The following is a 22,255-nucleotide window of genomic DNA, read 5'->3' as shown; positions in this document are numbered from 1 at the left end:
TTCAAATACACAAATTAATTACAGAGATTTTGCAAATTAAAATATGTAAAAGCTCCCAAAATATATTTATTAGGAATGTTAGATTACAATTTAGAAAAAAGTCAGGAAAATATTGTTTTATATAACAGTAGATGCTAGAATAATTTACACAATATATATATATATATATGGAAAAATGAAGACATTCCAGACACATCAGAATGGATATGGAAGATGTGTGACTGTATGGACAATGACAAACTGATACAACTAATCAGAAATAGACATATAGAAAGATTTAAAAAGGACTGGGTAAATTACTTAAGGTTTTTTAAAAAAGTTAAACAATAACTGGAGTGGACTTAAAAATGTAAGTAAAGACTGAAAATGAATAAAATGTTCATAGACATAGAGAATATTACTGATGAATAGAATGGGAGTAATGTTTATTGTGAAATAAATTTACAAACTTCTACAGGGTTGCTTCTTTAAAGTTTTTTTGTTCTGATATAAGAAAGTTAGATGGGATAGTGGAAAGAAAATATTTTTTTTCCTCTTAGAAAAATTAAAAGTACAGAGTATCTTAACTGTATGACCCAGAAATTAGAGGATAGGAATTTTTGCTTGTTATTATTGTTATTAGTGGTATTTGTTTGCTGATGTGCTGTTAAGGTTATTGTTCTTATCTGTGGTTGTACTGTTTTATGCTGTCTTTGAATGTTGTTATGGCCATGGCATTCACACACATAGTGCAGGTCTGTGAATGTGCCAGCACATGCAAGGGGATGCTATTCAGGATAGTCACACATTCATTGAAGGCTATAATGTGTCAATGGTTCATCAGTTAGAATGCTATAATTATGTGAGTTAATGAAATCAATTAAAGGTGTTATTGGTTTGTTTGTGGGTTTTTTTGGCTAACTGATTGGCCAAATTGGACCTGGACTAGTCTTGATCTCTCTCTGCCAAGCCTACCTCATGAGGCTATTGTGAGGATAAATGTACAGTAAAAGGAGAGAGGTTCAGTGTTACTCCTTGAACTTTTTGGAGGAAAAGTGAAAATTAATGTAGTTACTAAATAAAATAAAATATTTGCAGTCCATTTTTTCTAATACACACCTCTCCAATGCATACAACCACAGCATATCCGCCAGGTCCAACAGCTATACATTTGGGCTGAACATCCATTTTTATAGCATCTTGGCCACTAAAAGGAAAAGAAAAAATGTTTTTCCCCCTAGAAAGAGGACCAAAGGTCACAGGCAAGTATGTACTGTGATAAAAAGAGTAAAAGGGGTGGGTGGGTGGGTGTAAGGCAATGGAGGATTTTGAAGGTAAAAATAAGATATTTATAATAGATCTGAAAACAATTGGGTGTCACGTGGTAAGTGATTTTGGGAGCAGAGTACAGGAGTGTTATGAGATGATCATTCAGAAAAGACTGCAATAGATGAGGCAAGGGATACTGGTAATTTTCTTCATCACTTCAAACAATATGAAAAGTGGCCACAAATTAGCATTTTATGCTAAGACAGGACTGGAGAAAGAGGCCTGCTATATAGCCGCCAAAGCACTCATATCCTGAAGTCACCAGTCACCTTAAAAAGCATAAAAAATTGTTGAGAAGCACTTCCAGACACTTTTCTCCACTCACCTTCAAAATGGAGGAATTGGGCATATTTCAGATTCCTGAAACTAGAAGTGATATCGTATCTAGGAACATGTTGCACATTCCACATTGTTGTTATTTTTAATAATGTGATACATTTCTTTTAATTACTTGCTGATCTAGTAATGTTTTATTCTCAGATTTCTTTTATACCTTACTCTGTTTCAGTGTTCTGTTTATATTTTGACCAACTGTTACTGTATAACTAATCCAACAGCCATTCTATCTACTTAAGAGGATAAAGCTGAGCCAAGAGGATAAACCCTCAGAACCAACAGTAGAGGTGGTTACAGAATTACTCTGTCAATTGAATGTGACTTTTGATAGACACAGTTATCATAGTAAACTATGAAAAGTGAGTGAAAAGGCAGGCCCAAATCCATGAGGTTTCTCTAGAGAGAGAAAAGAACCACTGAACTCGATGCTCTTCCTCACTGCCATTCCCTTCTCCTTTTGTGTCATGTCTTTTTAGATTGTAAGCCCGAGGGCAGGGAACCATCTGAATAACTATCTGTAAGTCACTCAGAGCCGTTAGGGCTAAAGAGCGGGGTATAAATACTGTAAATAAACAAAGAAAGAAAGAAAGAAAATAAACTAGATTACCAATACAGGGTCATTTTGATTTGCTGTTAGTTGGTGAATTTTAGCACCTACCTGTAATCTTTTTTACTGAGACTGGTGTAACGCACAGTATCATCCATGCTGCAACTGACCAGCTGCTCCATTTCATCCACAGCCATTCGTGAAACCAAATTTGTGTGTCCTTTCCCCAAAAAACCATCATTTTCCCCTGTATCAGAATCCCAATAATGTGAGCAAAATATTAAGGAAATTTATTGCATGATAAGTAGAAACAGTAAGCGCCAGTATTTAACCAACAATCAAAATGATTCAGTTCCAAAGATGTGCTAGGTAGGGTTAGAACACCTAAAACATTGATAGCTAATAAGATGTAGTACCAAGATATGTGTGATCTATCTCCCAACAACTTTAAATAAGCAAACAACAACAAGACAACACACAAATGCCACTGGCTTTGAGGATAATTTCAGAGAGTTGCACTAAGTTCTTTCAAGGTTGCTGAAAATGTCCTGTGCAAAAGAACACCAGAAAGGAGCCTGAAATTCAGCAAGCGACTACATGGACACATCTTTTGTGTTAAAGATGCGAGGTAACTTAGTACCAAAAATTACACAGCAAATTGCAGCCTCAATGAGAGAATAGCATAATTAATATGCTTTTAATATGTTTTTTATTTAGCACAGTGTTTCATAGACTCCTTTGAGCATCAGATGACTATTATGGAACCCTTCCCCAGAAAAAAAATACATAAACATATAAACTCAAAATTTTGTATAAAATTAAATTCATAGCTTTCAAAATACACCTCCTCCATACAGTCCCAATAAACATTTGAAAAGATTTATTTTCAACTTAAAATTAACTGTGACAGCAGTTCAAATATGAACTGACTTCTGATACTAGCCTATTTGCCTATGAAGTTCCAGTGAGTAGCAAGGAGTAGAAGAAATAATCTACTGACCTCAAATTTTTACCTGCAAAAAATGTTATTTGGCTATTCAAAGGATATTAATATGTCCATCATGACTCCCAGAGTAAATATAGGATTTTCCTCCATTTTTATGCACTGTAAGACATTGTATTGATTTACTGTGACCCTGCAAAAGAACACATATAATTTACATTTTATTTTAAAATAGAATGAAACTTAATTAAATACTTCACAAAATGAAACAGTATGAGGTTGTTTTCACTTGCCCAAGGAGACTTTCTTATCTCTCTGATTTAAGCCCCAAGGAGGGCAAGAAACATAAGCCAAGTGTGTCAGAAACCCCACTGGGCTTGGCATACAGAACTAACTTATGGTCTTTTGGATCCTATCCACAGCCTGAATGGCCCCTAAAATATTCAGAGACAGGTGACATACTCCCAAATCAAGGTATGGGGGTTTTTTGGTTCAAATTTATTAACATTTCTTTCCCACAATCCAATGCTTAAGAATTGGTATGTTTATCTTAAATGAAAAGATTGCGTCTTTAGTAACTATGTTAACTGAACAGTTCAGCCAACAAAACAGAGGATCAATATGATTGTAAGGACTGTTAGAAATTTCCCTACAACAGCAATCCCAAAACTAGCAAGTGCATGCATAACAACCCAACAAACCTTTATGATGCGAAGAGGTTTATCTGGGTTATTCTCATCCAGATAGTTGATGTAGCCAGAAAGAGAAATAGTCAACAAGTGGCCTTTTTGCCATAAGCAACCCAACTGCTGATCCAGAACATTTGATCCCATATTAAATGTATTCACTATACTATTGGCACCAACATCCCATATCTTAGCTGTTTTGTCTCCAGAAGCTGAAAGCAAGCGATTGCCATCTGGACTCCAACTAATCTGTTGGGGGAAAGAAAAAAAAAGAACACAAGATTTTGAATTACAGCTTCATAGTATGCATCAGATATGACCTCTGAAGTGCCTGGAACGGTGTTCTCCAGATCATAAAAAAACAAGACCTTGTGCGAGATCTGCCTTCATCATAAAGCCAGTGTTATTAATGGCTGCCCCAGTACAGCCAGAGAATGTTCAACAAAATAAAAAAAAAAATAGCGTACACTTTGTAAACTGTTTACGGAGTGCTTAAGTACACTGATGAGCGGTATAGAAATGTCCTTGCTATTGCTAAAAAGAATAATGTTACAGATACGCTGCATTCTTACAATCTAGAAATGGTTCCCTACAGAGGGAAACTAGGGCTAGTAACTAATCAAAGAAGTCTTAGACTGAAATCCCATATACTGTCAGAGTAAATTCCAATGCACAGAGTGGGACTAACCTCTCTTTTCATCAGCTGTCACACTTTTAATTTACTTGCATGAGGAGCAGAAGAAAGAAATGGGTTTGTAACAGCAAATAATGACAATAGTTTTTTTGTGGGTTTTTTGGGCTACGTAGCCATGTTCTAGAAGAGTTTCTTCTCGACATTTCGCCAGCATCTGTGGCTGGCATCTTCAGAGAATGCTTGCCTGGAAAGGAATTAGGTATATATATTGTGTGACCTGGGAAGGCAGGAGGGATTTACATGTGTTTTGTTCTGTTGCTAATGGCAGACCTCAGGGTGGGAGCGTCTGCAAAGGAGGATTAGTGTCTGCTTGATTAGTGCTCATTGTCTGCTGGGAAACCCCTGACCCTGAGAGATTTCTCATTTGCATTTGTTGAGTCTTTATCTTGCTGTTTTTCAGGAATGATAGCCAAACCTTGTTTACTTTAAGGGTTTCCTCTTTCCTGTTGAAATTGTCCAGGTGTCTGTGGATTTAAATGGCTTCCCTGTGCATCCTGACATGGTAGTGGTTGGCATGGTCTAGAATTTCAGTGTTTTCGAACAGTATTTTATGCCCAAGATGGTTTGTAACATGTTCTCCTACTGCTGATTTTTCTGGCTGACCCAATCTGCAGTGTCACTCATGTTCCTTGATTCTTGTTTGCACCCTGCTTTTGGTGGTACCTATGTAGACTTGTCTACAGCTGCATGGTAAGCGGTAATCTCCTGTGGCTGTGAGAGGGTCTCTCTGGTCCTTGGCTGAGCAAAGCATTTGCTGGTTTTTTTCCGTCGGTTTGTAAACCATTTGAAGGTTGTGCTTCCTCACCACTTTACCTATTCTGTCTGTGACTCCTTTGATGTATGGTAAAAATACCTTCCCTTTGGGTGGCTGCTTGTCTTCACTCGTCCGGGTTTTTCTGGGCCTGTCAGCCCTTCTGATGTCTGAGCTGGATTAACCATTAGCCTGTAGAGCCCGGTCCAGGTGCTTCAGTTCATCTTCCAAAAAGTGGGGTTCACAGATGCGTTTTTCCTAGTCTACCAGTGTTTTGATTGTGTTTCTTTATTGTCTTGGGTGATGGTTGGAGTTCTCGTGCAGGTATCTGTCTGTGTGTGTAGGTTTTCTGTATACTGTGTGACCCAAATGTTGGCTCGGTTTGTGGATGACTAGGACATCCAAGAATGGCAGTGTTCCTTCCTTTTCTTTTTCCATAGTGAATTGGATGTTGGGGTGGATGTTGTACAGATGGTTCAAATAATGACAAATTTACTTGCCCTCAAATAAACTACTTGGCTCCCCCACCTGCTCCTTTGCCATCTAATGCATTTTTTTGTTTTTGTAGGTTTTGATCTTGACTATTGGAGGAGGGGATGGCAGAAGAGTTTGAGTCTTGCTTTGCTTTAATTTTTGTTAAACACTAACACACAGGTATATTTCTTGCTTGTTCAGATGAAAATACCACTGGCTCAATGGTCCTAGTGTAGGTGGGACTAGCAACCAGATTATAATCTATACTCTCGGAGCCCTTCCCCATCGATCATTTGTATCCAGAGATCACCATATTCCACCGACACTCACTCCTCATCCTACTATATTTCAGATGTACCAGAGGTGGACAACTGATGAATCCACTTTTCTCTGTGGTGGATTAGGGTCTAAATGGCTATCATATTCTATTTTATGTTTATGGCCTATTTTTTATCCTGCCATCACTCCAATTGTCATTCATATTTTCAGTCTCACGCCCAGGGGTGAATCATCATAAAGTGGAATGTTGGTTTCAGACTGATGTTAGTTTAAAAGTTGTTCTGCTACCTTTTTGATGTTAAGTGCCAGAAATTTTACATTAATAGGCAGTTTGATCTTACAAAACTGACTCTTCTGCTTCGGGAACCCAGCTGAGTTTCCCAAACCCTTCTGGTAGCCGAACTGTTAATTTTGGAGTGGGGAGAACCAATTTCTTTATGGCTGACAAGTGATTCAAGAATTCTGCCACACATGCAGTTTTAGTGCCTGTGGTGCAAGGTACTGGTGATGCATGTGATAAAAGCAAATTCACTGGACAGAGGTCAGTATGCAGCATCACATATGACACCATCATTCAGGACAGATGAGGAGTGAACCAGATATACTTACTGCATAAATGCCTCCATCGTGTGCCTTATTTCCACCTAGAGCAGCAACTTTCTCTCCAGTTTTGCCATCATAAATAAAAATCTTTCAAAACCAAAAAGAGACAATCATTAGTTAACTGCTTTTACAGTGCCTAAATCATAGAAAACATTAAGACTACCGTATTTTCTGGCATATAAGACGACTGGGCATATAAGACGACTCCAAACTTTTCCAGTTAAAATATAGTTTGGGATATACTCGCCATATAAGACTACCCCTCTTCCAACGCACACCAAATAAAAACATCTGATTTGATTTCAATCTGGTAATTTTAATTCAAATTCTTGTGACATGCAGATACTTAGCAGGAAAACCTGTTGTATACAAAGCCTGCTTGGATTGGTTAGCTCTCCCTGCTTGCCCAGCCCTCCCTGTCTCTAAGACTATCAGAGTGGTATTGCAAACACGGCTTTTTTCCCCATATCTGGGCATCCCGGACACCTGCAGCTTGCTCCGTCCTTCAGTTACATATGGGGCGACTGCAGATTCTCCAGTCTATCTCAGATTTTTCAGTACCTTCCTTATAAGATAACACCCAGCATATAAGACGACCCCCATCTTTTGAGAAGATTTTCCTGGGTTAAAAAGTAGTTTTATACACCAGAAAATACAGTACTTGTCTGCAACTATCAAATCAAGATTTTCAGGAAATTTGGTGATATAACCTCGACATCAAAAAATACCAAGAGATTTTGAATTACTTAAGAATCTAAAGATTTCAAACACAGCATCATGTATAAGTCAAGGTCAGGTCTGGGGCCAAAATTATGGATTTTGTCATGACCCATGAATAGGTCGAGACTCCTTTAGTGTGTGTATGTGTGTGTATGGCAAGAGAGACTCTCACTGAGGCTCTTGCTTCATGTTTCAGCGTTCATTTCAGCCAGATGCACGGATGGGAGAGGAATTCTTAAATAGCAATATCAATCAATCAGTCACCCAGGACTCTTTCTGCTTGGCTTCAGAGAGAAATAAACTCTCCACACAGCATGGGGAAATCTGAAAGAGCCGCTATTACATTACACAGTGACCTGTAAGTCAACCTGGGGTTTTGGGGTCAAATTTTGGACATAGATTTTTAGACTTATAGATGAGTATATATGGTATTTAAATTCCTCACACTGGCACAACATTAAAGGCACTTTGAGAAATTACCATGAATCTAGCAAAATCCAACTGTTTGCAGCCCTGCTTCTACCTGCTGTATTGTTAGCACAATATTAAATAATGATCTTCTAAGTCCTCAATATTTTATTTATTATATGGGTTCCACATGCACCAACATCCAGATAACTATCTTCCCTGGTTCCCGCTCAATTTTTTTTTATTAACCATTAAAAAAAGAAAAAAAAAAGAAAGGAGGCCTGAGCATTGCAAATCAAACTGCTTTTTTGCCCATCACAAGCATCATACTTGTGCTATACTGGGCACTGGAAGTTGAGGCCCCACCTCTGCCTTATATTCAGTTCCTAGCTAGGCTAACTTGTCTCTGAGCTTCTTCAGTTTGATTTCTGCCCAACAAGCAAGGATACAGAAGATCCAATAGGTTTCAAAAGTTGTTTACGTGTTGGAGCACTGACTTGTATTCAAGTCCTTTAACCAGATATTTTTCTTTTAGCCAGTTTGCCTTCCATGACAGGGGTGTTTTTATGAATGGCAAGATGCACCATCCATCTGTGAATGGGTAAGCCTCCACCTACAGCACACACATGGTGTGATAGTGCCTGCAGGCTACACTCAAAATTTAACCACTGGCACCAAAACATTGGGGCCCCTCAGATAAAGCCAAAGGTAGCACTTGTTATGAAACTGCCTTCTCAGACTCCATTTGGTTGAGCATCCTCTCCTTTGACTGGCCATGACTCTTCAAAGTTTTAAACATAAGGCCTTTTCTACCTATTTAGCTGAGATCCTTTAGCTGAAGTTAATGGGAATTAAGTCTGCAATCTTTAGCAATCAAAACATATCCTCCACCATAAAGCTAGAGAGGCTTTTTTCTTTCCACCAACTGCACCTTACTAGTAAGAAATGGGATATTTTTACCTGGCCATCTGCACTGGCTGTAGCAAGCCTATTTCCATCAGGAGAAAACCGTACGCAGTTAACAAAACGGCTGTGATCCTGTAGTAGAAGAAGAAGACGACAGCAGGATGTTACTTCCTAAAATGGAATGTCTGTTATTTTGATCTCTTAGCTGCTCTCTATCTTCAATCTGTTAAAGATTGGGTAAGAAAATGAAAAAAAACTTCCTATTTTGGGCATGTAAGGCCTAAGCAGTCTAAAATACAAGTTGTCCCTTAGAGAATTATTGGTACCCCATAGTGGAGTCAGAACTGGCAAGTGGGAAAACCAGGTAGATTAAATAGGTGTCCAGAAGCATTCTGAACAAAACAAATAATATAAATACTCTTGATGCAATGTATCATTTCCCCAGAAAAGTGTTAAAATTTATTTAACATGTGGCAGAACAAAACACACAGTGAAGTAACAGTCAGGTAGTCATATGCCCACCATGATCCTCCATCCATGCTATGCTTCATCAGAGATCATCTGCAGAAATCTGTTTATACATGACATTTTGTGAAGGAACTCTGCAGTACCTCATTAATTACTCTCTCACCAACAAGGGTAGAATATATTTTTCAGGAATCCTACTATGTCTGTTGCAAAAGTGCCAAATTCTTAAAAACATGTACACATTACATTTCTGAAGGCCCAGGAACTGCACAGAGCTATATGTCTCTACATGCTTTCCACCCAAATTTTAAAGAAAATACATTTTATTTTTTCAGTGCCCTGCACTCAAAAAAAGCCATAGGGGGCAATTCTGCCAGCTTTTGAGACTTCCCTGGCCCGTTTTAAGTTCAGAAGAGGTCCTTTTCCAAAACAGAAAGTCACTTTTGGCACTGGAAAAATTTCCCTGCCCCCCCCCCCCCCCGCCTAAAACAGTGACAGAGGGATAACCTCCTGGCATAATTGGCTTCCATGGTCTCTAAAGGGCTGGTAGAAAAGTCTCTTCAGTAAAAAATAAAAATAAGGAATATTTGGGGCCCTAAGTAACCAGTGGGCCACACTATACTAATCACTGGATTTTTGATCTCGTCTACAAATGTCACATATGTTTGGTAACATGGGTCAACACTATTCCAACACTACATATAGGCTTTGCATGGTGACAGCCATAAATGTACATGGTTAAAATGCTTCAAACAATATTTTAATATTAGACTCTTCAAAAAAGAAAATGTGAAGACATGTACATACCACTCTTTTCAAAGTTATAGTGTACTGGTCACTTAGATGTATAAGCTAAAGAAAGTATTAAGACATCCAAAAGAGATACAAATAAAAACAGCCCTTTCATGTGAAGAAGTGCTCATATGAACAAGAAGCAACAGAGCAGCTAAGGTTGCTCAAGCCTAGGCCTAGGGGAAGAATTTATGTGAATAGATTTTTTTTATGTGTGTAAGCTTTTCTGAAACCTGAAATCTTGGCTATAAGCTGTTCAAGGTCTTTGGGCAGTTATGCAGAGATGTACATGTGCATATTTTCCTTCCTGTATAGGTCCACACCTAATTCTTGGGAACAGCCAAAAGTCACCAGAATACAAGGTTTAATCAGAAATTGCTTCTTCCCCACTTTGTGAAAAGTGATTTCTGCATGTATGGGGAAATGGGGTGGGGGTGGGGAATTGGGACTGATAATAAAACTGACATGAAGATAAGCAAAGAAAGCCAACATACACTTATTGTAAACTTGAATTTGAATGGTGGTCCTTCAAAGAAAGCTGCACAGCTGTCATCACTGCCAGTTGCTAAGCGGTAAGGTCTTGTCTGCTTAATATCTACACTATTGATAACTTTGTTGTGGCCAGCGATCTCACCTACTGAAGAACCGGTATCCCATAGAAACACTGCTCCAAATCTATAGGTGAGAAACAATCACATGAAATAAGAAAGAAGAGCTATGTACAGGACTTAATTTCTTCATCAATCAGCATCTTGAATGTACCTGACAATAACAATTAGATCACACAGTTAATCATAAGCAAGCAATGCTTCTCATTGTTTTTAGGCACTCTGCACATTGTGCATAAATAAATATTATAATGAATCAAAACACCTGCTTTATGAACTCAAGAGAAGAATGAATAATCCTCTGTAATACAATCCTGGCCAGCCATCTGAAGCTCCTTTTAAATACTAAAACAGTTCATCTCATTTCCATGCGTATGGAATAACTTAGGGGGTGAAACAGACCAGCAGCTTCAACTGGCTTCGGGGTGGCGTGGGGTGTGTGGCCTTCAGATGGCACATGCCCTGCAACTACCCCTAAGCCAGCATCACGCCACCTGCCCAACCAGATGACCAGCAGCATTGTGGTATTCCGGCGGCATGGCGTTTACATGCTGCAGGACCACTGAAAAGCAGCCACAGAAAAGGCACCCTTTTTCCAGTGCAAAAGGGGCAGCATTTTGCAGCTTCTTTTTACCCTGAAAAAGAGTCAGATCGGAGCCATGGAGTGCAGTTGCTGCGGCCCTGATCCAGTGCTCAAAGGGGCAGCATCAAGCCGCCCCTTTAGGGCAGTCTGTTTCAGCCCCTGAAACAGGGGTTGACCCAGGTCTATATAAACAGCTGTTTCTTTAATATATTATATTTGTATGGTCTATATCAACAAAGAGCAGAGTGAATTTACTGTAGTTATAACACCAGCAGCACCCCTGAAGAATTGCTCTTGTTATGAGTGCTTAATATCTTAAGGGCATTTACTGAAGCCTATTTCTTATATAATATTACTGAAAAGAAAAAAGGAGTAAAAAAATAATGCCAATGTTTCTAGAAAAGAATGAATCTTATGCTACACTTGGGCAGCAATAAAGCTGACTCCACTTCCTGATTATCATTTTACTTCTGAAATGGAAAAAGACTATCAATAGAGAGTATCCATCACCATTATCAGATTATATTAATGTTCTCCTAAAATGAAGTTGTAATTTAAAGGAAAACAGGAATAAAACAGAAGCAGATACATATCACCTACACATCCCATTTTATCTGATCTGATTCCTTTGAAGCATACCTTTCCTTTTTCCCTATCTTAACTACAAGAATTCTTTAGAAAGAGCAACCTTAGTCCAGTAGAGTATTTTTGTGGAAGGAAGGAGACTGGAATATACATTCCAAGAAGCAGCTTTCTTTCCAGTAGTTATGTTAAACAGATTTATGGTTTAAGAGATTCAGAAGAGGAGCTTGTTGAATCACTGAGACTGTTTCCAGGGATATGTGCTATTAAAAGATCGCTAGCTGTCAAATGAACTCTGAATCTAGAAATCAAAGCACAAGAAACAGATACATTCTTCTGTAAGACTATGAGAATTTGATTAATATTTTCTCTTCCTACTCACTTTTCCCTTCCTTCCCCAACAGCAGCAAGCCTCTTGCTGTCTTCAGTCCATGCAATGTCTTTTATTTTTCCTGCAAAAGGCTGATATTCATACTTCAGCAAATGTTCCTTCTGTGTGGTATCCCAAATTCTAAGCTTTCCAGAGATATCTGTCATAGAACAGCAGGAGATGAAATTACTATTCCAATTCGATCAAGTTGTTGCATATAACCATCAAATACTACAGTCAAATTTTCAGTCACACCTCTTCTAAATCACCTGTCATTTAAGGACATTATGAATGCTAGCATTTTATGTAAATTGTAGCTATCATGACTGGTTTGCTATACATAAAGTTTTGCAACAAATTTTCTCAGAATGATGGATAACATACCATGTTGATGCTGATCTTTGAATGTTTCAACATGGTATATTGCAAATAAGCTGCTCATCTACATTTATTTTACTTGTCTATTTTTAACCACAACAGAAGAAATGTTGACCTATGTTTGTATTGTCCATATAACATGCTTGCTTTTGTGTGGGTTTTATAAAGATCAGTTTGAAAAAATTGATGGACCAAATATTTCTAATACCCCCTCCTATGTATATGCACTTGTTTTCCAAAAATCTCCAAAAACAAAACAAAATTTCATGCAAATCACTGTAACATCAATACTGTATTCTTTTTATGTTTAGCAGGTTACCTCTCTATTTAATTTCTGCCTATTCAATGAGATGAGAACTAGACTCAGCTTACCATACCACTGTGTGGATAGCAGGCGGAAGACTAATAAGATGGGAACTCCATAAGATGCTTGCAAAAATACTGTACTGAGAGCAGCAGCATCTCCCACTAGTCACCCAGTGGCACTTTGGGGCTGGAGGTGGGGGAAACATGGGGCTGAGATTTACCATATTTATGGAAATGTTTCTGCCTTTAATATTATTATTTTTTTTGCATAGATTCTTTGGAGTCTAAATAATTCATCATCCTATTTTAGTTTCAAATTCAAAAGTGGAGTGACTATGCATTATTAAGGGCAGCAAATAGGGGATCCCAGGAGAACAGATATGCTCCTGTTGCTTCTCATAGATTGCATAGGTGGAGCCTTGCATACCCGCCTTGAATCCCATTGAGGGAGAAAGGCGGGATATAAATCCTAGAAATAAAGTAAAAAATAAATGCAACCATCATAGTTTGCATGCCCAAATGTAGTGGTAACATAAAGCATTTGATCCCTCCAGGAAAAGCATAAAGACCAGGCTGCTTGAACTGACAGTGCCATCAATAAGAATCAAGGGAGAAAACAGGAGATCAGCCCAACCTACATTCCACTCTATCCCACCATGCATGAAGTCTACTTAGAAAGTCTTCAGTGACTGGTTTAAAAAAACATCATACATTTATGCCTGAAATCATTTCTCGACAGTAACGCCCTGACAAGCCTTCCTCCATATATGAAAGTTTGCCCCGAATGAAGCTGACAGGGTTTGGGATAGAATTAATGTGCTTTGCTCAATACATTTCAGTCATCAAGATCCTGCTTATTCAAAGAAATGCTGTGAGACTACTACAGATTCTTTTACAACGTGTCAAGTAAAAAGAACAAAGAATAACAGAGGGGATTACAATGTTTTGGGGAATATCAAGGTGACAGGTAAGAGGCTAACCATTACGGTTTGGGAATCTTCAAAGCTATTTATTCAAACTATGCTTTGAATTCATTCAAGGTGGAGACATCTAAAAAAGTGGTCTTCTAGTGCTTCTTGTGTTCTGCAGGTCCCCAGCAAAGTGGCTGATGGAAACTCACAACATCAGCTGTGGATCCAACCATGACCAGAGATGTGGCCATGCCCCCTGACATTTAAAAGCAAATGTCTAATCCTTTATTGAGGAAAAAAACAAGACTTAAAAAGATGTTGGCAACATTTGGCAAGTTAAAAGAGTGAGAAATATTTCTAGCTGCAGGAGGCAAATTTGCATAATTTATAGAGAAAATTTATAGAGCAAACCTTTGTTGAAAAAGAGCAGTACAGATTTCAGAGTTTTGTGGATTTTGGAATATCTGCATACACATAATGACTTTTCTTGGAGACGGGACTTAAGTCTGAACAACAAATTCATTTATGTTTTGTATACCGTTTATACACATAGCCTGAAAACAAATTTATGCACAATTTTTTAAAAATAATTTTGTCCATAAAACAAAGTTTGTGTACACTGAGGTGTGTCTATTTCAACTACTCATGAAAACAGTTTTGGAATAATTTGGAATTCAGAATTCTGGATAAGGGAGACACTACCTGTAATACATGCAAAGGTTTCTTGTGTTTTTTAAGTTGGAAAATGGAAATCCACTACAACGTTTGCAAAACAACTTGAATTTTGGCCTCAAAATACCCAAATTCAGTTTGGAAAGCTAGTGCACAAACATTCAAAGTCACACTACTGATTAGCATTTATGTATCATTTTCAAATGTTCAGAGCACTCCTCATATATTTTCTTCTTGAAATTCTTATGGCAGTGTATGTGTGTTTGTGTATTCAATGGCAATCAGATTATACAATGCTCAGAACAGAACCACACTCATAACAAAAAACATAACAGAAAAGGGAACCAAAGCCCACTGAAATTAATGACCTTAAGTAGGTCTCAGACAGCACAGGATTTCAGCCACAGATTACAAATAGACTTTGCTTTTGGCAAAATAGGTAACAGCTACATTATGTTTTTTTCTAAGCAACACGCGTAGTGGCATTATACTGTACCTCCAGATGCAATGTAGAAGCCACTGGGTGCATACTTGGCAACCACAGCTTGATGGGCATGTTCAGTGTAGATGTCAGCAATTGCCGGATTCTATGAGAAAAGTATAATTTCAAAATATAACTTTTCAAACAGGCACCTCTTGTCAATACCCTCTGCCACCAACACTCTCAAAACAGAAATAAAGACTTTGGCCAAAGTACAGAGATAGATTCCAATAGCTAGTAGTTACCCATGTTTAACTTTCTAATACCCCCTCCTATGTTTATGCACTTGTTTCCCAAAAATCTCTAAAAACAAAACAAAATTTCATGCAAATCACTGTAACATCAATACTGTATTCTTTTTATGTTTAGCAGGTTTCCTCTCTATTTAATTTCTGCCAAGCAGAAGCCAGATCATTGAAGCAAATTCCTAGGGACAGCTGCCAAAGTCATTTAACTATGTCCCCACATTTGATTCTCAATTATACCAGTGGTTGCCTCCAGATCTAACAAGATCATCATGGACAATATTTCTCTTCTCATCATGGACTAGTTAGCACTAAATTCTCAGACTATATAGAAATTAAACACTGGACTGGCAAGTCGAGGATCATGCTGTCATTTGTGTGTATCTGAAGCACTAAGACGGCCACTGATTCCTCCACTGAACTAAATGAAAGAGAAAAATGGGAGGAAATGAAATCCAGTTGCAACATTAGTGTTAGAATTTGACTTCCTGAGGAACAGTCTGATGGAAAAAAACCAAAACAAAACCTGGCTGCCCTCCTAAAAGAGGAACTCAAGCCATGAGTAGGCAGTAGTTGCTACATGAGGTAAAGGACTCTGCTTGCTCATCTTCTTTCTACCCCCAAATTCCACATATCTGAGTTTTTTTTGTTAAACAAGTTGGATTATGTGCATATATGTTCTATATTACAGACCAATATGCACACACACCAAATGTATATGCTCCAACTCCAAATAAGGGTAAGTTCTAAATGCATATTCGGAAGGGTGCAGGGAGGATAGAGAGCTGCCATGTAATGGGTTACACTGTACTGCAGCCATTCACTCAAGACCACAAGGTTGCGAGTTCAAGACCAGCAAAAGGTCCCAAGCTCGACTCAGGCTTGCATCCTTCCGAGGTCGCTAAAATGAGTACCCAGACTGTAGGAGGCTAATTAGCTTACTTGCTAATTAGCTTACTTGCTGTTCACCGCTATGATCTCTGGAATAGTGGTATATAAATAAAACAAATTATTATTATTATTACACAAACACAGGTCTTTATAAACAGGAACTCAAAAAGTGAGGGCAATCCTGACACTGCCACCACTTGCACCATGAAAAATGTGACTGTGGAACCCAATGATGTGGGATGGAAGTTTTCCAAGGGAAAAACATACATTACAACACTTTTCCACAGAGTATTCCAGTTTTAAAAATGTGTTTATTAGAATACAATTAGCAATTGTAACACAGGTCAAGTTGGACAATCAAAGATTTGTCTTAGAAATCATATATATATTTCTGAATGCATATCTATTTTCAGGGATGTTGAAGTATCTAGGCTAATTTCTTAATTTCAACATCTTCTTTTTCTTCTTAGGTTTTAAACATATGACTTACGTTTAAATTATTTAAAAGCAATCCAATAAAAATAATTTCTAAAATCTCAGTAAGAATAATTGACTTATTTTTTTGGCCTCAATCAATTCTTTTTCAGTTCAAATACTTTTTGGCTGTTAAAAAGTCAAATAATAATTCGGTGTCCAACATTAACATGACATTTTGAATTTAATAAACAAAACTGAAGAAGTCTAGCATGTAAATGAGTTTCCCAACAAAACAGCCAAAAAAGCTTCCAGAAAAACCACATCACTGAAGACAGTTAATGTCTCACCAAGCAAAAACAATCAGGAACTCCCCATCTATAGACTCAGCTGCCTGCACCTAAAACCCAACTCTGAATTTAAGCTGGTGTCTTTCAAGAAGCATGCAAAATTCAAACCATCAGCAACTCAGGGGTTTCAAATTAATAGGGATCCTATTCTACAAGGCAAATTGGAAACTGATTTAAAAACTGAGACACTGGGTATTATCTTTTTGGGTGTTTTTGTGTTACATTTATTTATTTTAAAAAACATATCACAAAAGGACAACACACATCATACTTAACACCTATACAAAAACAGATAATACATTAATAACAAACAAAATATCACTTCTATTAGTATTATTTTGTCAAATTTTTTGGTACTGAATCATTATGACATTACTTTTTTGTCTCCAAACTATATATCTCTTATCACCAATACTTACCTATTTCTATTACCTAATCTAAACCAATTACAAATTCATTACCCCCTTTCTGTTGCAAATAAACTTTCAAGGACCCGGAACAATGGATGCAAGCTACAGGAAAAGAGATTCCACCTGAACATTAGGAGGAACTTCCTGACAGTAAGGGCTGTTCGACAGTGGAACACACTCCCTCAGAGTGTAGTGGAGTCTTCTTCCTTGGAGGTCTTTAAACAGAGGCTGGATGGCCATCTGTTGGGGATGCTTTGATTTGGATTTCCTGCATGGCAGGGAGTTGGACTGGATGGCCCTTGCGGTCTCTTCCAACTCTATGATTCTATGATTCTATGAATACTTTCCACTGTGTTTCAAATTTTTCTAATGATTTGTTTTAACATCTGAGTCAACTTATTAATTTCCATACAGTCTTATAATTTCAGAATCCAGTCTTTTACATTTGGACATTCTTTTTTTGTTTTATTTATTTTATTTATATTATTATTTTATTTTATATTATTTTATTTATTTTTCTTCCACTTGCTTGCATATAACACTTGTGTGGCTGTGGTCAAATCATAGTTTATGGTGTATTTACTTCTTTTGGACCACAGTTTTCCCCATCGTTGTAATAAAACATTTCGCCCTAAAACACTGGCCCACAGACACTGCCTATTTTCAAGCCTCTTCTACAATACAGATTTGAAAAATGACAGAATGGATGGCAATTTAAGCATTCAGGCAAGATTTAAACATAGGCACACTAACAAAAAAAGTGTTTCCATTTATACTGCATAACATATGTCCTAGATATATTGTAAATAATTGCAAAGGACAAACATAGCTACAAGCACTTCCAGCATGTCATCAAAACTGAGGGGAGAATGTGGCTACTTAACACTGCTGTGGTTCCTCCACCTGTATATTTGGCATCCAGCCTGTAACACACTTTCTATAAATATAACACAGTAACTCCATAATACATAACTCCTGAGTACAAAATATATAAGCACAAAGGAACCTGTACTGGGGCTAACATTTGCACAACATTTTAATATTTTCTAAATTAAGTTTTTGTAAAATGCCTAGTGTACAGTATAATGAATTCACAGAATTGTATTTTGAAGAGAATTCCATCCAGAAACCTTATCTCTACAGCAGTCATCACTGAAATCATTACAAAACATGCATTCCTTGTTTTAAATTTATAAAAGTGATTCAGAGTCCCAGTGAATCAGCAGTATGGTACTGAGTTTCTTTCAACACCCACACATCACAATTCCACCCTGCCACACACACACACAACCTGTCACTGAATGTTTGCTAGATAAGCAAAGATACCTAAAGTTCCTTCTGTTAAATGAGGGTTTATTCAGCTAGGATCTCAAAATAGCAGAAAAGCTCTTCCTTTGGAACCATTGGGCCAAATGTGATATCCACAGATCACCTAAAAGGGTCAGAAGAAGAATTCATACCATATTCAGTGAAGCAGTTTAAATATCCTTTACATAAGTACCAAATGATAAAACCTCTAAAGCATTTTCTCATGTCCATACAGACATCCAGCATATGCACCAACACTCCCATCCTGTTGAGTGAATATATTGGTCCTTCAAAAAGGATCAAACACACAATAGCAATTCATAAATGATCACCAAATCCACTACTTAGGGCCTAGCCTCCTGTCTGTGACATATGCAAACATAACTCAAGGTATGCCAGGTGCTGCTCAATCTCTCCATCCTGCTCAGCTGAGAGTGTATGCCAAGGAAATAGGCATTCCATTGATTGAAAGCTGATATAGCTTCATGTTCACTCCCTCTGTACATTTAAGAGAGCCAGCACGGTTTAGTAGTTTCAGGGTTGGAATATGACTACAATAACCAGGGTTCTAATCCCCACTCAGCCATGGGAAACCACAGGGTGACCAAATCACACTCTCTCTGCGTCAAGGCAAAGGCAAGCTCCCTCTCAACAAAATTTGCCAAGAAGACCCTCTGATAAGAGTCCCCTCAGTGTCACCATAAGTCAGAAATGTCCTGAAGGCACACAACAACCACAACACATTGTTTCAAGCAAAACTGATGTTTTGTATCTTCTGGCTTCCTCGCTATGTTTTTATTAAAGGGTTCTGCTAAATCTGGGTTCTCTGCTATTGAAAAAGATGCACTGTTGCATCTGGGCATGCCCTGGGGTGGCATCATCTTAGTTCGATGTTATCCTATGAATTTGTTTTAGAGAATATGCTATACAAGGTCATGTTCATGCACTTTAAATCTGCTTCCTTGTGGTGTGAATGCTGATAGACAATGGATAAAGATCTTCCAAGTCCTTGTGGATGCAAGGAGACTATGGCTAAAATACTATTAAAGCACCAACACTGCAGTTTATGGCGGCGGATGAAGTCTGCTCCTTTCCTGGGCTGCACAACAGAAGCCAATATTTGGGGGGGGGGCAATACATGTGCCTGGATATTGCCCAGCTTACTTGTGCTGCCAGGGAAATTAGCAGCCTTCAACCACTAGGCCCTCCAGCATGCTTGCTTGTTTCTTTCAGTTGGCTCTTTTCTTCCGCTATGTAAAGCAAGGCACACCAAACCTGCTTGCACTCCCATGACCAATCACTGGTCAAAAAGTGGTGCTCCATATACCAGTTTATAACAGAATATTACTTTTTGTCCATGAATTTGAATTGTTGAGTTTTCCATTTGAATTGTTGAGTTTTCCATTCTTCACAGCATCTGGAGTAGATTTATTTCTTGGCACCTTTTCCTACCCAAGCCTTGTTTTGTTTGTATGCTAACAACAGTAGCAACAGTAGCCGTATAATGATGATAATGATGATGATAAGTGTTAGTAGTACTATTAATATACAAAAATGTTTTAAATTTTTATTTTAGAGAACATGCATGGCCAGTCTGTGGCTCAAGAATGCTTATGGCTCATGTGTCCATGCAGTCTGCAGTTCATGGCATGCCTCTCAAGATGAAAACAGACTGGTCACCTTCAGTCACCTGGGTTGTAGGCATCAAAGGCAGAGAGAAGATTGTTTGTAAGCTTAGAGAAGAGTGACATATCAAAAAGTATTGCCTACTTCTGGAAAACCAAGGCGAGGTTGCAGGCGGTAGAAGCCCATCCTCTCTTGGCCTTCCTTTCTCCAGCCATGCTCTGCTGCCTCCCTAGCATGGCCATAAGGAAATGAGAAGTTGTTTCCATTTTCTCAATTGTAACAACAGTATATGAAAATAAGCCAGGATTGTAAACCATAGTTTAAAGTTGCCACGATTGGCTCAGCACTGGTTAAGACTAAACTCAATTTCTCTAGGCTAACATATAAACCATGTGATTAGATGAAATTGGGAGCAAGAGTTTCCAGTTCCCTCATGTCTGTCATGGAAGTATACAAACATGAAGTTAAGGTTCATTTGTGCAATGAGGTTTAGAATTACAGTATGTAAATTAGTTTCAAGCGCATATATTCCTAACGCAGCCAGCTGTACATTTCTAACACACACTCCAAGCCTGAGTCTTTCATCCTACTTCTCAAACAGAGCTACTCTGCATATGGGGATGAGAATGAGCACGAGGAGAGAATGCTTACTATTTATTCCCAATACTAGTTAAAATAAATGAAAATCACAATATGGTTTCAAACCTGATTGATTTGAAATAGCAAGAAACAATGTCAAGTTTAGACATAACAAAGAACTGTGGTTTGTTTTAAATATGAAATTGAAGCCTTTATTGTTTTCATGTGTGCAGAAGAGAGGCACACGAAGTTCTCGTGTGCCGAGGTGAGCCCACAATGCATTGTGTTTGGCTCCTGATAATGAAGTGTAGATGAAAATTTGAACTCGGCTGTACTTTACTCTTTTCTTGCCTTTTTGTTTCACCTGACAAATTGCTGTTTTTTAGCACACATGTACACACCATGGAGGGGGGTTAGAATGTCACCATCTGATGATTTCTTATTTAAAAGATTCCAGAGATACAGTTGATAATACCAAGACTTACTAAAAGGTTGGTTTCTTCTTTGTTGTAATAGCAAGTACTGTATATACTCATGTATAAGTCTAGAAATTTTAGTGAAAAATTGACCCCAAAAACCTAGGTCGACTTATTCATGGGTCAATGTAAATACTAGACTTATTAAAAAGAGAACCATCCCTGAAAAGGCAAGAGTGGTATCTGTCTTGGAAGCACTGACCTCTCTCTGCTATCTCTTCCATTCATCCTTCAGTGTGAGCCAAGACTATTATGCCTGCCAGAATGTTGTAGGTTCTTTGGCATTGTTTTCCTTTGTTTCATCATTTGGATCTTTTGTTGCATGTCCCTAAGTTTTACCCTTGACCTTTCCAAGGGTCATATCAAAATCCATAATTCTGCCCCCAAAACCTGCCCTCAGCTTATACATGAGGTTGACTTAGAGTCAAGTATATACGGTACATTTCTATAATGCTTATCAGTGAACTAGCACTCCCTAAGCAATTTATAACGTCTAAGCCAATTGCCCCCAACAAGCTGGGTACTCATTTACTAAAAAGACTAAAGCTAGAACATTAAGGCTATGATCATTTCTGTAGCATCAAACATTCACACCGCCTCTTTCAGCAAACACAAACAAGAGAAACCCACTTTGACAAGTCGCTGAAACCAGAAACTAAGGCCTGTTACAGACTGCCAAAATAAAGCTGCTTCGGGTCTCTTTGGAGGTATGCTATTTAAATGATGCATGGGTCTTAAGAGTCCGGAGGTCACGCCAAAGACACACTCCATTCCTAAGCACTGGGGTGCAGCTTTGGTGCAGCTTCCGGATTCTTAGGATGCATGCATCATTTGAACAGCATACTTCCAAAGAGACCCGAAGCAGCTTTATTTTGGCAGTCAGTAACAGGCATAAGAAAGCTCTGAAAGAAAAAAAGAACAACATATTTAAGGGTGGTGAAGAACCAATCAACCAAAACTTAAATGCATTCAGCTTTGTAGTACTCTAATTCAAAAAGGTTCCCCCCCCCCAAGCACTGAAATGTGATATACATGTGACAGCCTGCAACTTACTCTTTAATACTGTGGTGGAAGAGGGAGCCACCAAAGTAAAATATTAATGCAGTTGGATAATCCAGTCTTAACTGATGTTTTCATGGTGCTTTCTAGA

General features: G+C 38.1%; 1 protein-coding gene across 1 annotated transcript in view; it reads right to left on the bottom strand.

Moving 5' to 3' along the window:
- Positions 1-22,255, bottom strand: part of WDR1 (WD repeat domain 1) — a 32,812-nt gene that overhangs the window by 4,577 nt on the left and 5,980 nt on the right. Inside the window, exons 3-11 of the mRNA XM_042468817.1 lie at positions 14,822-14,912; positions 12,071-12,218; positions 10,410-10,590; positions 8,710-8,787; positions 6,628-6,708; positions 3,836-4,069; positions 3,240-3,327; positions 2,303-2,459; positions 1,099-1,186 (exon numbers count right to left, since the gene is read on the bottom strand). Coding sequence (XP_042324751.1) covers positions 1,099-1,186; positions 2,303-2,459; positions 3,240-3,327; positions 3,836-4,069; positions 6,628-6,708; positions 8,710-8,787; positions 10,410-10,590; positions 12,071-12,218; positions 14,822-14,912 — 1,146 coding nt within the window. The remainder of the gene's footprint in view (positions 1-1,098; positions 1,187-2,302; positions 2,460-3,239; positions 3,328-3,835; positions 4,070-6,627; positions 6,709-8,709; positions 8,788-10,409; positions 10,591-12,070; positions 12,219-14,821; positions 14,913-22,255) is intronic.

Source organism: Sceloporus undulatus, chromosome 5, assembly GCF_019175285.1.
Source record: "Sceloporus undulatus isolate JIND9_A2432 ecotype Alabama chromosome 5, SceUnd_v1.1, whole genome shotgun sequence".
NCBI classification, from domain to species: Eukaryota; Metazoa; Chordata; class Lepidosauria; order Squamata; family Phrynosomatidae; genus Sceloporus; species Sceloporus undulatus.
This window is presented reverse-complemented; position numbering and strand designations above follow the sequence as displayed.